General features: G+C 38.8%; 2 protein-coding genes across 3 annotated transcripts; both read left to right on the forward strand.

The window, feature by feature from the left end:
• The first annotated feature begins 374 nt into the window (after positions 1-374).
• LOC113664637 (uncharacterized) lies at positions 375-5,877 on the forward strand. Of its 2 annotated transcripts, none has more exons than XM_027180264.2 (11): positions 375-551; positions 715-873; positions 1,578-1,641; positions 1,970-2,053; positions 2,411-2,458; positions 2,765-2,812; positions 3,171-3,223; positions 3,405-3,616; positions 3,979-4,042; positions 4,311-4,415; positions 5,023-5,877. In XM_027180264.2, exons 1-11 carry the CDS (start codon positions 526-528, stop codon positions 5,174-5,176), a joined length of 1,017 nt encoding a protein of 338 aa, XP_027036065.2. In that variant the 5' UTR covers positions 375-525; the 3' UTR covers positions 5,177-5,877. The 2 variants fall into 2 exon arrangements, with proteins under 2 accessions (XP_027036065.2, XP_089041471.1); XM_089185345.1 differs by having other exon boundaries at positions 395-551; positions 1,595-1,641.
• Positions 5,878-8,069: 2,192 nt separating this feature from the next.
• On the forward strand, positions 8,070-15,176 carry LOC113664647 (lipase maturation factor 1). The gene is made up of 11 exons (XM_027180284.2): positions 8,070-8,396; positions 9,215-9,521; positions 10,053-10,063; positions 10,177-10,325; positions 10,623-10,688; positions 11,112-11,279; positions 11,882-12,062; positions 12,528-12,681; positions 13,178-13,367; positions 13,883-13,995; positions 14,637-15,176. The coding sequence occupies exons 1-11, from the start codon at positions 8,198-8,200 to the stop codon at positions 14,839-14,841; spliced, it is 1,743 nt and encodes a 580-aa protein (XP_027036085.2). The 5' UTR covers positions 8,070-8,197; the 3' UTR covers positions 14,842-15,176.
• The last annotated feature ends 59 nt before the right edge of the window (positions 15,177-15,235 follow it).

The following is a 15,235-nucleotide window of genomic DNA, read 5'->3' on the forward strand; positions in this document are numbered from 1 at the left end:
TAGATGTACCCATTGAATAGCCTTTCCGTTTTATTGGACGCCTCCTTGCGGTTTTGACGTGGAACTTTAGAATAAGATAAGATAAATTTTCGCGGTTTTCTATGGTATAATTGCTTAAAAAAATTCTACGACTCTAACTTGGCTTAAACTTTTAGAGAACTTTTTCCTCTTAGCAGAAAAAACTAGAAAGCCTTGAACTTGTGAAGCATGCGCACCGGCCTCAAGCATTTGTAAGACAGGTTCATCTAATCTTGCCCACTCGAGTAGCGAATGAAAATACAAGATTTGCTTGGCTCACGGAGTAGTCTTACAATAAAGGTTGATGCGCGCACCTGCTCGCTTGATGTGAACTCATAGAGTAAAGACTGGGAACCCGCAAATATACGGAACCTCTGGCGAGGATACTAAGCCAAGATGGCGGCTGTTTTGTGTACGAGATTGTCCTCTTTTATATAATAAGATCATGTCTCTAGTTATTTGGATGTTGTTTGAAAGGACGTAGTATCTATTTCCAAAGAAAGAGTCATGTCTGATCTGAATATTTTATTCTGGTAAGACCTTGCTCTTGCAATTTGAGAACGAGTTTTTGGTAAAGTTTTTGGCTCATCTCACTTTGGTCATTAAATGCCCAGAAAGACACCCATTAGTGCTATGCGAAGTGAAGAAGGCTCTTTCTTTTTATTTTAATACCTTTAATCTCTGCCCAAATTTTAGCCCTGAAGATCTACTAGCACACAAAAAGAAACCTTCTCAGTTACCACTGCAAGGAGGACCCAAGGCATTCGCTCCGGATGTAGATGCAGATGAAAAAATCTTGTCGTCCTTGCTTCAGGAACATGGAGATGTCCTACAGGAACAAAGAGTTGCAAAAAAGTATATTTTATTGAGTTCTTTTCTTTGCTCTCTTACCACACCGCGGGTAACAAACTACTTATTGTGACTTGGAATGTCTTTCTGCGAATGACTTTAAGATTAGAACTTGAATGTAAAGTTCACTTACTGAAATAATTTTTATACAATACAGTTAGTTATCAATTAAGATTTAGTTATACATAAACACGTAAATAATAGCGATATGAACCGACTTTTCGAAGTCTTCATGACGCCATTGTCAAGGCAATTTATGCGAGGATAGTGAATTCTGCGAGTATTGACAACTGCAATAAATTTACCTGATAAAGAATGCGAGATTAAATTACAGGGATACTTTAACGTGGATTGAGTTGAATTGCATGTTCGGAGTTGGTTTTAGTTTGGTTTAAACACTACCAAGACAAACATGGCGAGGTCCCTGCTTCATGGTTCTAAAGAAATGCAAAAATAAATTTGATTGCTTAATGCATGAGATGTTATTCATCAGAAAACTAAAATCAACTCTGAACGTGCCATCTGACTCAATCAGTGTTTAAGTATTTCTGTAATTTAATCTTGCATACTTTATTATGTAAGATTATGGCAGTTATCATTACTTGCAGAATTCATTATCCTAACGTTTACCTCGACAATAGCATCATGAAGACTCCGCAACATCAGTTAATACAATTAGTGATTGCAATTTTGATTCATGTTTCTGACAGGAGCAACTTATCTGTAGGCACATGGGTTCCTGGTGAAAAAGTTGTGGAGATGTCAGTAACAAAGGTGAATAGTTGTCTAGAAATGCATGTATAATGTTTAAAAAAAATTTTGTTTGTTTGATTGTTTGCCCACTGATTTATGCTCTAGCGCATATTTCCACAGAGCTTAGTGTGTAAGTTTTTTTTTTCCACCAGAAAGTGATGGAAGGGCTACCATTCTGAGAAAAGTTGATAAATGAAAGCCCATATGTCTGGATCTAGGCCTTGACCAATTGTGTACTTGTCAAAGTCTCTTGCATATGTCTGTCAGGTGTTTGACATTAGAAATGAATTCTGTTATAACAGATTCAGGTGACAAGCTATCAAGGTTAAGTTGCCTTCCCTTTTTGCAGGGTCCTCACTGGCAGCACTTTGGACATCAAAAACATGGCAAAATGTTACTACAACCACATGAAGCTCTTTTTCTTCTTGAACAGGTATATTGCATTTCATTTGGGTATTTGATTAATTCATTTTTGTTTTTCTGAGTATTCTTTTGTACTATCTTATTTTTATAAGCAAATCACACAGAACCAGCTATAGTGACCCACCATACTTACCCATACTCACCTTCTTTTTTTCTCTTTGACCAGAGATATTTTGGTAAAGTGGATAAGTTACATTTAAATTTTCTATTAATTATATGCTAATTCACTGAAGAGACAGACAGTCACACAGGATGTCTACTTTTTCTTATCTTTAAATAATACACTCTCAAAAGTGAAATAAACTGAATGGTGAAATTTTTACAGTTATCCCTACTGATGATAACTTGCTTTAATATAATTCTTCAGGGATTGCTGGCACTGTATTATGGTGGACTTCCAATGTCTTTTCAACAGGTAGCAAGAATGATATGTCCTTCCTTCTTTCAAAACAAAATACATTTACAAATCTACATAGTATATGCATACATTATGCATGTATTGGCATGTGCATATATTGCTCAACATATCTCAGAGTAAACTGCATGTGCAAGTGTAAAGCTTGAACTCTTTAAGTTGAAAATGATGTCTGCTTAGACCTTATAATATAGAAATGCTATCAAAGTGTTTCTAATTGATCATTTCCTTTCCTGTATCCAAGTTGTATTATCACTGATAACATAAAGTTTATTTTCCTTTTATTTTTAATCTGATGCACTGTAGGCCTATATGACTATGCTCTCTGATGGTTTCCCTCCTGATTTCTATCTGGTTGGTGGAAATATAATTTTAAGATTTTTAATACTTATAATGAAATTGTGTTTGTTTTATTTGAAGAAAGATGTGCCATGATCAGTTTATGTCTTAATGGTTCCCTGTATTGGATACCAAGTTTTGTACACTGTAATCTCTGGGTTTTCTATATGTTTAAGTCCTTCTAATGATGAGTGCTGAGGGTTTAATGTTTTTCAGGGTTTTGAAACTAATGAATTGAAGTATCCACACTAATGAAATGTTTGGTGTTAGAGTTTTTTATTGACAGCTCTAAGAACATATTCCATATATTTGATATTTATTGTAACAATTTTTCTTCTTTTTTTAAAATCTGTGTTGTGTTGTGTTATTCCAGGTTTACGCTTATTTTCTGCGCTTGGGATTCACAGTTCTAAGACATCAATCAAGGTATAGTTAAATTCTTATACTTTGCATGTTTTTCAGAAGCAAGAACCTTAGGTATGTGTCAATAATTATTGTTGAATATTTGAATATCTCTAACTCTATGAAATTTAAGTCACTGGCCTGTCATATTGAAATTTACCATGCATATGGTGTTAGATTCACTGTGAATGTGTTTCTTGTTTAGAAAAAAACGTGGATCAGACACACAGACTGACATGGTCAGCCCAGAGAAGAAAAAACAACAAGAAACTGTGACATCTGTTCAAAGTAAAGGAAGTGTTGATGCTGCTCATGGTAAAGGTAGCAAACCACTGGTGTCATCTCCTGTTACCCACCTTTGGACCAGTGAAGATGGCTGCAGACCCCTTGTGAGGCCAGAGGATGCCACCTCCACAGGTATGTTGCATGTATATGTAGTGTTCAAAGTAGACTCATTGAAATCTTGAGATGTGTCAATGTTATATGATACCTTGTATCTATAGTCTTTTTATGGAGCTAAATTAACAAAAAAATCAGTAGAATCAGATTAATCAGGATAAGCATGGGGATGCTCCTATTGGCCTTTGTCTCCAAGTTGAATTGGAATTGGAATTAGGGGTGTTGTTTATTCTGGAGAGAAGAAGACTAGAGAATATGGAGGAAAACCTAAGGAGCAAGGATGATTGGGAAGGACTTCAGGGTCCCACCGGAAGCAAGCCCTTAACACTCTAGTAGAGTTTCAGCTTTTGTATTCTAATATTACTTTGGTGCCTTTTTAGCTGCAGTTTTGTCCAAGCTACAAGTAATCAAAAACCAAAGGATGACTGAAGCTAATGATTTAAGGTACCTCTTTATTAAACATTTTAGGGAGCTTTCCTTCAGAGGGCTCATTACGTCCTTGCATAATATCAAGTCATAGGAAAGTCTGCAACTGCATGGCCATGAGCAAGCAGTGAGGATACAGGCCAAAATTAAGGCAGGAGAGCTGTGAAAAGTGACAGTGATATTAAATATAATATTAATTTGTGTATCACTATGACCACTGCTCTGTAATGGGCTGATGGGTTGTCATTGACTTTAAAATGTCTGCTTACTGCTATTTGCTCTACAGCACAAAACAGCAATCTCTTCAAATAGCATTTGATGTTTATCAGCCAGGGCTGAATTTCAAGAAATCAGATCCAGGGACTCCAGACTTCTGTGTCTCTGTATGCAGGTAACTTGTGCTTGTGCTCTACTTTTGAAAAGTTTCAAAAAATGGGCCCCCATTTATCCTCCTAGAGTTCCAAATCTCAGATTCAGTTTAAACCGCAAATATCGTAGTGCTAATAGGAAAGGTTACAATTCCTATTACTCTTAAAAATGTCATTTCTCCAAGTAATAAGATCAATACTGGGTTCCTTTCCAACTCTTTCAGGTCCCTATATTTACTGTTTCTTCCCAACTCGCCAAGGAGCAATCGTTAAAGAATACAACCTTGTAAATCCACACTCATTCTTAAAAGGAATGAAGAAAAGGGGTTGTGAAGCGTGATGCGAAGTGAATTCTTCAATTAACGTCGAACTTTTGAGTCTGTTATATGTAGTTTGTCCAATCTTTTCCTTCGCAACCATAAGTGTCGTTTACAGGGGGCTTCGTGCCTACCTGACGGTGTCCTCCGATTAAAAATCCTCATTTAATTTAGTCAAATGTTGCTATGTTTGTCTGCTGTAAGTCGGAAGCCTCGACCTTATGCACGGTAACCCACCCCGCTCCTAATTGAGTCAGTCAGGCCACGGTTAAGGTGTAATTTATCATGAAACTGGTCAATTCTGTACTTTCAGGTTTTGTGACCCTCCCCCTTCACTGGCGGTTATGAGCGCTATGAAAAAGGAATGCGCTCGTGTTCCACTTAAAATCGCTCTGGTAGATGGAGGAAGTATATCTTTTTACAGTGTGCTGGATGTCGACAGCCCCACATATATCACGAGAGGTTAACGCGACTCGAAAACGTCACAACCCTACCAGCTAGCTCGGATAACGGAAAAAAGGTGCTCAGAAATGCCTGCGTGCAGTCGTTGTTAGTGGATTTCAACTCGTGGCCATGCCCTGAACTTCGCGTCGCACAAGCAATGAATTGTTTGAGAAATTTCGACTTGCGAATCTCGCAATTTCATAGAGTATGTTGTTAGAAGAAATTCTCAAACAATGAAGACGTTTCGTTTCATGTAAGGGACTAACTCCGCTTGAGCGGCTCCCACTTTTCGTTGCATGATGCTCCTCCTTCCTGATGTAAGGCAATTATCCCCCAGCATTTCACGGTGTAATCCTGTTTCGCGGAGAGTTCGTCGGTATCCGCTCACACTTCATGGTAGAAAGAAGCTGAAATATTTAAATGCATGGCCAAGGAACGAAACTAATTAAGTTGCCTCCTATAGTCTCGAACTCATACCTATTCATCAAAAAATTCATTGTCTTTTTTCACACGAATCTCAGTTCAGTCACGGCGAGTCTTGCAGTAACTTTTCTCTGGCCTCTGAGATAAGGAGAAGAGTCCTTTCCATTCACTTTCAGGATGTAAGCATTGCTGCATGAGTGCGTTGCCTTGCCTTGATCCTCGCCCGCTTCACTGCGGATGGAAACTTTTAGGACAACTGTCACAAGAAAAGCAAAAAATAAAAGTCTTTAGTTTAAGGGAAGGATGTGTCAAGTCAGAGAGGCATTAAGTTTACTTACAGCTCAGGAATACTAGTTTCCCTCCCAGTCACGGCGTGAAGTGGCTGAATGACACTTCTCTTCCTTGATGGATGCTATTTTCACACACATGATGCTTTCCAGACGAGGTTAAGCATTTATCTACTGAATTTTAATTAAGCCTCTTTTAAATCTTTGGAGCCCATGTCTATCTCTGGGTTAAGAACGACGCTCATTAAGTGAACAACTTGGCTTTTAAAACATGCATTGCTGCGTTACAAACTACAAACCACGTTGCAAAATCACACTTAACTTCGATAAAGTCAAGTCTCTTGATTCCTCTGCGTCATTGTAGAAAATCTCTTTCGTTTTCAAATTTCAAGGGACAATTTTTTTCTTCATCTCCCCCCTTTGTATTCTCTTTGTATTCACGCGCGGCGCGCGTGATTTCACAAATTAGCCAATCACGTTAAAGAACTCTAACCCTGACATTGGAAAACTGACGTGGACATTTTGCGCGGAGTTTTGGTTGTTTTTGAGCTCTCTTTCGCGTAAATTTGTTACCCCTTTGCTTGGAAATTTAAGAAGTTTCGGAGTTTTATTTTAGCAAAATGTTGTGGTTCATTTAGCAACTTTATACATATTTTCTACGGAGTTTCAACTCTAGTCTCTCTTTTTCGTAAATGAATTCTTTTACAATTATATTCTGAGTTATCATCGTCTGGCAAACTGCAATGTTGGCCTCAAACTGTGAATATAATACTGCTAAACGGTACTAGTTGGTAACAGTGTAATGTCTAGGGAAATATTGGTATAAAAATTTGCTAAATATTTCTTGCAACTTACGTTCTTGACATTGTGCCTTTGTAACTCAGATGACATTTGCCGATTTCATTTCAGTCGGTCCATTTCGCCTGATCTATGATCTTCAACTAAATCAGGGCCGTAGATAGCATGAGGCAAGACGAGGCAAATGCCTCGTCTTGATTTTGGCCCAAGATTGACTTTTCTGAGGAAAAATGCCACGGAAAATGCTTAAAAGAGCATTTCTGAACCTCCAGATTTCAAAATGTTCTGGAGGGGCATGCCCCCAAACCTACCTAGCGGCTAGCGCCTTCGGCGCTCGAAACTTGCCTCGTCTTGTTCTGAAGTCTGGCTACGGCCCTCTAAATTGGCAATACAATTTGTAGAGAAGATTGGCTCGATATTTGCAATTTTCCTTTATGTTCTAAGTTATGAATTTGGACACCAAGTGAGTGAGTGAGTGATGGTAAGAGACAGGCTGGTTAAAGCGCAGTTCCCACTATGGCGTGTGACTCCCACTTCGCGCTTGCCTTGTGCTTGTCTCCGTTTCCTGAAAATGCAAAAAAAAGGCCGGCCTGCAGGTTACTTATGTCTTGAGCGGTGGGTACTTGTGTTACGCATATTCCTCGATAACATAACTGGCAAAACGCGAGGCCGCCATTTTGAAATTTAGCGCTCCTGCCGACACTCCTTCCTTAATCTGCCGAAGGCGAAGTGAATGTTATTGAACAATCCCTGAGATGAAGTTTCGGGGATTATTGAATATGACAATCCATGACCAATTAAGCGTGCGCATCCCACCGGACCGTTATACTCTCGGCTTCGTCTCGGAGATTATTTAACAATATTCATTCAAAGGAAAAAAAAAATTTTTTTTCCCCTTTTCTTTTGGGTGGTCTGCCTTTGTATGGGGTCTATGACTCTTTTGTAGAGTTCATCCCTTTTAATGAAGAGGTACCAATCAGAAGCAGTACAGAATTGAATGTACGTAGATATGTCTAGACTTAGACTTAAGGAGGTGGAGGCGGTGTTTTTTTTGTCGCTTGCCCTGCCGGATTTTCTTCCTTCATACCCTTGCACGTCCTTTCTACAAGACCAAGAATCCTGTTTGCTTTACTAGTTATTTTGTCAACATGAGCATTTCAGGACAACTAGCTACTGGTCAATAGGCCTTCGGCGAATAATTGTTAATTACAAGTGTTGTTACGCGAAAAAGTTACTTGAACGTTGCGTGACGAATAAAATCGTGTTTTAAGCGTCTCCCTGCGTTCCCTCATAGAAAGGTTACACTAGAAGTAATTTAAAATATTTTCCTCTGAGTGAAACTCTCTGTAAAACCCGCCCTGCTCTCCTCTGCCAACTGAACCTTTATTTAAGTTGACTCGGTCCAATCGCTTCGCGCCATTTGTCGTTCATGTGAATCCAAGATGGCGGCATGAACTGCAAATCGAGGGTTCCAAAGTCTTATTTTAGAAAAATTAGTCCATTAGTCTTAATGTTCTTAGAGAGGTGTGGTTTGTTATGGAGTTACTTGAGGGCCTGAGGCAAAGAAAAGGGTCTGTTAATGGAGGGAAAGGCGCGAAGAAAGTTGAGGAAATAAAATCTTGCGATCAAAAGGACTCTAAGGAAGTGTCAGCTGAGGCAAGGCGAACTGATTTGGAACCTGGAACTTACTGGCTGACGAGGATCGTGTTTCTGAGGTCACTTGGCTTTATTTATTGTAAGTTGTTTCAACTACTCACTTATGTTATTAACAGAATTTGAAAGAAACTTGATTTTTAGAAAGTATTTCCAAGATTTAAGTTTGGGATATGCATACTTTATTGTTGTACGGGGAATGAATTCAAAAGAAAAAATCTAACCGTCATCATTCCCGAAAACAGGTCCAGAAGTTCAGTTTTAGGCCCACATGTGAAGTGCTGGACTGTAGAATTGTAGACTTGTATATGTTCATTAAAACAGCTGATGTGATCAGTACAATGGATGTCTGATCAATTTAGATGACCTAAGTTTAAGTACCTCGGTTAACCCTTTAACTCCCAGATCAAATTTGTAACTCTCCTTACTGTCAGCCATACAATTCTTTTGATGTTAGTTCAGAGAATTTAGTATTGTATCAACCAATTATCCCCAAATTAATATTTTTCTTAATTCTCATCACTTATCTGGTTGATGTTGTATTGACAATTGTAAGGAGAAATTCTGTCTTGGTTCCTCGTGGGAGTGAAAGGTTAAAAGACATGATTATGGTTTCTCCTTGCATACATTCATGGGAACAAAATCCTATCATTGTTGTAGGTCTGAGAATGCCAATACATTGGTATTTTTAAACTATAGATGATGAAATACTTGTGGGTTTCTCCTGTGGTGTCCAATTTACAGAGCACATGCAATAATATTCCTTTGTAATTGTTATAAAAATAATATACTAGTCGTTTGTGGTATCAAAACACCTTTAAGTCGATGATCAAGTTCAAGAGATTGGTCAATTTGATCTCTGAATTTTTTTAATGGACAGTTTCCTCTTCTTATTTTCAGTTGTGGCTTTTGCAGTTGCCTTGAATCAAAACAAACAGTTGCTAGGAAAAAACGGGCTTCTTCCATCAGACTTATATCTGAAAAAAATTGATGAACATTTTGATGATGCTGGGTGGACAAAAGTCCTTCATGTTCCAACCTTGTTACTCTTCACTGACAAAACCAAGATTGACGAGCATTTGGACATTTTGGCATATACTGGGATGTTCTTCTCAGGACTCATCCTACTATCAGGATGTGCAAACATGATTATTATGGCCTTACTGTGGGTTCTCTATCATTCTATTGTCAACATTGGGCAAAGATGGTAAGTGTTTGATAGGGTGTCTTGTCCCTGTCAACTTTTAATGAGTCAAAGACATGAGATGCTTAAAAATATTAGAAGACAAATCCAAATATCACCAAATGCATCCTGGAGAGTGGAGATGAAAAACACAGACTCATTAGCTACAAGGTTTTATTATGACACAACAACAAATTCTCATGACTGATCCACAAGTAGATACATGGCAGCTTAGAAGGAGAAGTACAGTTTAGATATTGGAAGACAAAGGGTTTAACTGAGGTTTTTTAAACAAGGCCATGAATAATAATGAAATTTACCTGTGACTGCAAGTAAGGATGGCATTAAAGATGAAAACTTACATTAAAGTTCATAATTACTGGCACAACTTTTTTTTTTTATATCAGTTACCATGGGACTACCTGGTAAACAAACCCTGCATTACAAATACCCAATGAAGATTAATTTTAAAATCAACAAAAATGATTGTTGGTAGATTTTCATACATTTATCACTTGTAAATCTAAATGTTTTTCTATTACTTTGTTGTTGTAGGTACTCATTTGGTAAGTATAATCACAATATATATTTTTTGTGTGGATTTTTAGAACATAGCTGGTTTTGTAGAATATAGTTGGTTTTGCATTTTAAATACAAAATAATTTCTTTTTCATTATAGGTTGGGAATCACAGCTTCTTGAGACTGGTTTCCTAGCTATCTTTTTGTGTCCAGTGTTTAAATTACAGCAAGTACCCAGTTACACACCGACACCTCTGGTGGTTGTGTGGGGATACAGATGGCTTATCTTTCGCATTATGATTGGTGCAGTAAGTTTTGGCAAGAAGTATTGATTAAACTAGTTAGAATGTATTGTTTCATTAAATAAATAGAAATGATATTGATTAAGCTTCCATAGGCAGAGCTCTGACCTAACCCTAGGTATAGGAAAACTGTCAGCAATAGTGTTGAACTTCAGTTGTGAACATCATCTTCAGATGTAAGAATTTTTACAGCACTCACCCAAGGTACCTGATTTCAAACTTGTAAAGGAAGGATCAATGATAGGTTCCCTTGGAGTATATATTTATTTGTAATTCTAATATTGCATGTTTTTTATCATTAAGGGACTGATCAAGATAAGAGGTGACCAATGCTGGCGGGATCTGACATGTATGAACTATCACTATGAGGTAATAATTTTTTTAATTTTAATTTAATAAATACTTATTTGGCACAAATATCTATATGAATATATTCAGATGCACCTTAAAAGTTACATCTTCCACCCATCCCACCCCAGGGGAGGACATCCACCTCACAGTAATCTCGTGCGTGGGAAATTAACATCTCCTACCCCAACCCTGCCTACGGTTTTATGTCCTATCTGAGAAGACGAAGCAATGTGAGTGAAGCATCTTGCTTAAGGACACAACGTCATGCCCCAGCCAGGACTTGAACCCGGGCCGTCGGACCCAGAGTCCAGCACACTGACCACTGGACTACTCACGCCTCAAATTAATAATTGTATCAATAATTAATTAATTTTGATGACCTTCCATTAACTGGAAGAGTGGATGTAATCTTAAAAAAAATATTCATCCAATCTTTGACAGACTCAGCCAGTGCCAAATCCTATGAGTTATTTTATGCACCAGTCTCCAGAAATACTCCACAAGTGTGAAACTTTGGTCAATCATTTCATTGAGTTGGTGGTTCCATTTTTCATCTTTCTGACAAGAAGATTTCGAATTTGGTGTGGCATTTTACAAATTCTTTTTCAGGTGAGTTTTCTGTATTGTCACCTTTTCATTCCCCTGTGCCATAAGATGTTAAACATTTTAGGAGCAAGGAACTGAAAAAAAACTTAGTTACCCTCAAGGATTTTAACTCTGACTCTGAGCTTCAGGGAATTCACTGGCAAGCTAGACCATGCTTCAGATTCATGTGTGACAATCCTCTTAGATACCACTAGGATCATAACTGTCATAAGTCTGCTAATTTTCATAGCCTGGTTATTTTAAGAAGAGAAAATTTGAACATATATTGTCTCAGTGATAAATCTAGGTTTGGGGTTCAGACTCCTTGACCCCCTTCCCCTCCCCCCTGGTATTTTTTCTACTTGTCTGAAATCACAATTCTTCCATAAAAAAAAACATTTGTTGTAACTCAACCAGAAGTATTTAAACTTTACATACTGTTAAGTATTTTTTAGCTTCTTTAGACTTAGGGGTTAAAAATACCCCTGTGTTTTCTGAATCAGAGTTTGGACCCATGCTGTCAAAAAATTACAGGATCTGCTGAGGCTAGTGAGTTTCATTATGGTCATAATTAAATTTTTGATCAGCCATTGAGGTCGTTGTGTTGTTTACTCCTGTTAAGCTAGGTTATTTTGATCATCAGTGGCAACCTGAGTTTCTTAAACTGGCTGACCATTCTTCCCAGTCTCCTGTGCTTTGATGACAAAAGCCTGGCTTTCTTGTTCTCCTCATCATCAGCCAAGAGAGAAGTGATTAGAATACAGCATCTCCAAAAGACTGGTGCAACTGCGACAAAACCCACCTGGGGTATGTAAAGGTCAAGGCAGTCTTGAAATAATCGGTGTATTTTACATGAGATAGTAGCTGAAGAGCGCTAACGAAATCAACGTAGTCTAATTGGCCAATCAGAAGGAAGGAATACCATAGGCAGCCAATGAGAACTCAAAGTAAAACCGGTCAAACTTCCTAAAGCCCGGGAAATCGTCGGCGACCAAGCCGTGATTGGTTGAGAGAGTTAGGCGAGTTTTCTGGACCAATCACAGAGCGAGATAAAGCAAAAACGAAGCAATCCAGAATTACTTTGGACACTCAATCGAATTTATTAAAAAGCTTACTCGGCAAATCAGTCTCTCTCGTCTGCTGTTGGAAAGTCAAAATATACAGTGTGTCTATAAGAGCAAACATTTGAGAAAATGTGTGAAAAATTAGTTGTACGTGGTACGAATCAATTGTTTGTTTATTTGTTTCTTTGCGGCTTGTCTTTGTTTGTAGGTCTTTGTGTTCGTCGTGTGTTTGAGCTCATGCTTGGAGTCGTGTTAGCTTATCTTAGTATCCCTGTGGTGCAGAATCTTCTGTCCTCTCGACAAGCTATGAACACATCGTTCGACTCTTTCAGGATTGTGAACACTTATGGCGCCTTTGGAAGGTACTTTAAGTAACACAAAATTCAAAACCTTGTAAGCCAGGTATTGTTCACTGCATTCAATTCGTTTTGTCTCAAGCGTAGAACTGGCGGGCTTTCAAATTTCATAGCTCTCGATTTTTGTCTTACAGACATGTATCTTATGTCAATCTCCAACTTTTTTATCAATTCGGCAATGTAAACAAATTTGCTCTTAAAAGGTCAAAATTAGTCCAGTGTAAGGATCACAGAGGTTTGTTTCTACGCTTTGCCAACGCCCTGATTCATCCACACGGGCTCTGATTGTATTCGACTTTCCACTCTTTGGTTTTTCCTCTCGTTAATTCACTTGTAGACTTGTAAACTGAACTGAATTTTGCACACATCTGATTGGCTGGAGGGACATGCGAAGCGAAACACACAAACTCAATAGCAAATTAGTTTCTTCACAAACCTAGAAATTTGGTTACAGCGCGAGTGTTGGATTCGTAATATATGAAATCTTGTTTCCTTTCCCTAGTGTAACAAAAGAAAGAACCGAAGTGATCTTCCAAGGTACTAGAAATTTGACAGTAATACCGGATGAAGAAGGCGGGATCTGGGAAGAATATCAGTTTAAATGCAAACCAGGTGATCCCCGAAGGCGGCCTTGTCTCATTTCACCTTATCACTACAGACTGGACTGGCTCATGTGGTTTGCAGCTTTTCAGGTTAGTGTTAGAAATGGCTCGCCTGTTAGAAATAATATAAGTTAGAGGCCTAAATACGAAGACGCCGCCAACGATCCGAACAGTGGAAAAGACAAGGCTATATATTTAGTGGTAGCAGTTTTTTTTCCCTTCAAATGGGAATCAGAGAACTGCAAGAAAAGCCTGGTAAAATGCTTGGAATAACCTGGTAGAGTGAAGCATTCCATCCAGCGGGGAGTAGTAATACTCCTTGGCGTATCTTGCTTGAAAACCGGAATGAGCTCCACCTGGATGGGCCACTCGGCTACAGTGCAGGCTTTACTTCCTTTTTTGCTTTTGTTTTAGATTTACTTCACTCTGTGATTGGTCGAGAAAATTCACGCCACTCTCTTAACCAATCAGATGCAAAACTAAAACCAATCAAAACTTGTTCGCTCGCGTTTAACCACGCTTTAGGCAGTTTGGTTGTTTTACTTGGAGTTCTCATTGGCTGCTTATGGTATTTCTCTAAACGCAAATCTAATTCTGTTTTTCAGAACTTTCAGTACAACCCTTGGCTGATACACTTGGCAGCTAAACTTCTTGTTAATGATGAACAGGCCACTTCATTGATAGCTCACAACCCATTCTCTAATGGTACTCCTCCGCTGTAAGTATTGCATAGTGATGCTCTTTTGTTGTTTAGTTTTGTTGTACTATTATTGTCACTATTGTCGCTAACCCATACTAGCGCATTTGGAAAACGCGTGCGACTTGTTCAGCAGAGAATGGTCCAACGAGCTATTAGCGTTCGTCGCTTTCCCCATCCTATCCTTTCGTCGACTGTTCAATTCGTGAGCCTTCACTGTTCACGTTCGGACTCGCTCCCACTCACTTCTTCGAAGAATTGGACAAATGCGCATGACGTGAGGGAAGGTCTAAAGTATTTGCGTCCTACACAACACACTGTGCAAGTTTTGCGATGAAGTAATTTCTGCTCAGTCTTCCGTTACTTTCGAAAAATGGTTACGGATGGACAAGGGACGAGTCTAAACCCAGACTAATCGATTTACTTTGAAACGTGTCTGTCGCCTTATGGCCCAACCAACCTGCTCTGTCTTCCGTTACTTTCGAATAATAATTAGGGAGAGTTTGGGGACGAGTCTGGACCCAGACTACTCGATTTACTGTAAAACGTGTCTGTCACTTAATGGCCCAACCTTCTGAGCGCGTCACCCACCACAGGCTGTACAACCCTTGGGTCTAAATGAAGCTGAATTCCTTTTCTTTTGTTTTTTCTTCCCTCGCTAGAGTTATTCGTGGTGAACGCTACCTATATAAATTCACAAGAATTGGCAGTGAAGAAGCACGTTCTGGACTCTGGTGGAAACGGACTAGAGTTGGGCCATACTTTCCACCACTGGAAATAACTTCACGAGCTGTTCGGGACTACTTGAAATCTCACGGGTGGAGGGTGCCGAAACTAAAGAAGACGAACAATGCCCCAAGAACTTGACTTTAACAGAACTGCTTATGATCTATCCTTTAACATGAACCTGTTATACGTGATACTTTCAAGGTCGTAAAGTACGGGTTTGTACTTTCTCTCTGAGACTTTGCGACTTTCTTTTTCCAGCTCCTCTCTGTTAAGATTTATGGAAACAAGTGGACTTATTTGAAAAAATTTGCGAGTTAGTAAAACAGTAAGATTATTTAGATGTAGGATTTGTTCTGAGATAGCGACGCTGCAACAGGTAGCAGTAGCGTGTTCGCTTCGAGCGGTGATTTTTAATCCAGTCATTTAAGGAACACCTCGTCGTACGAGAGCCAATAAAATAACAAAGACGAAAATGTTGAATACTATTAACCCAATCCGTAAACTTCGGCCAACTTTCCCCCGCTCCATTTGA

Source organism: Pocillopora damicornis, chromosome 10, assembly GCF_964200805.1.
Source record: "Pocillopora damicornis chromosome 10, jaPocDami1.2, whole genome shotgun sequence".
NCBI lineage: Eukaryota > Metazoa > Cnidaria > Anthozoa > Scleractinia > Pocilloporidae > Pocillopora > Pocillopora damicornis.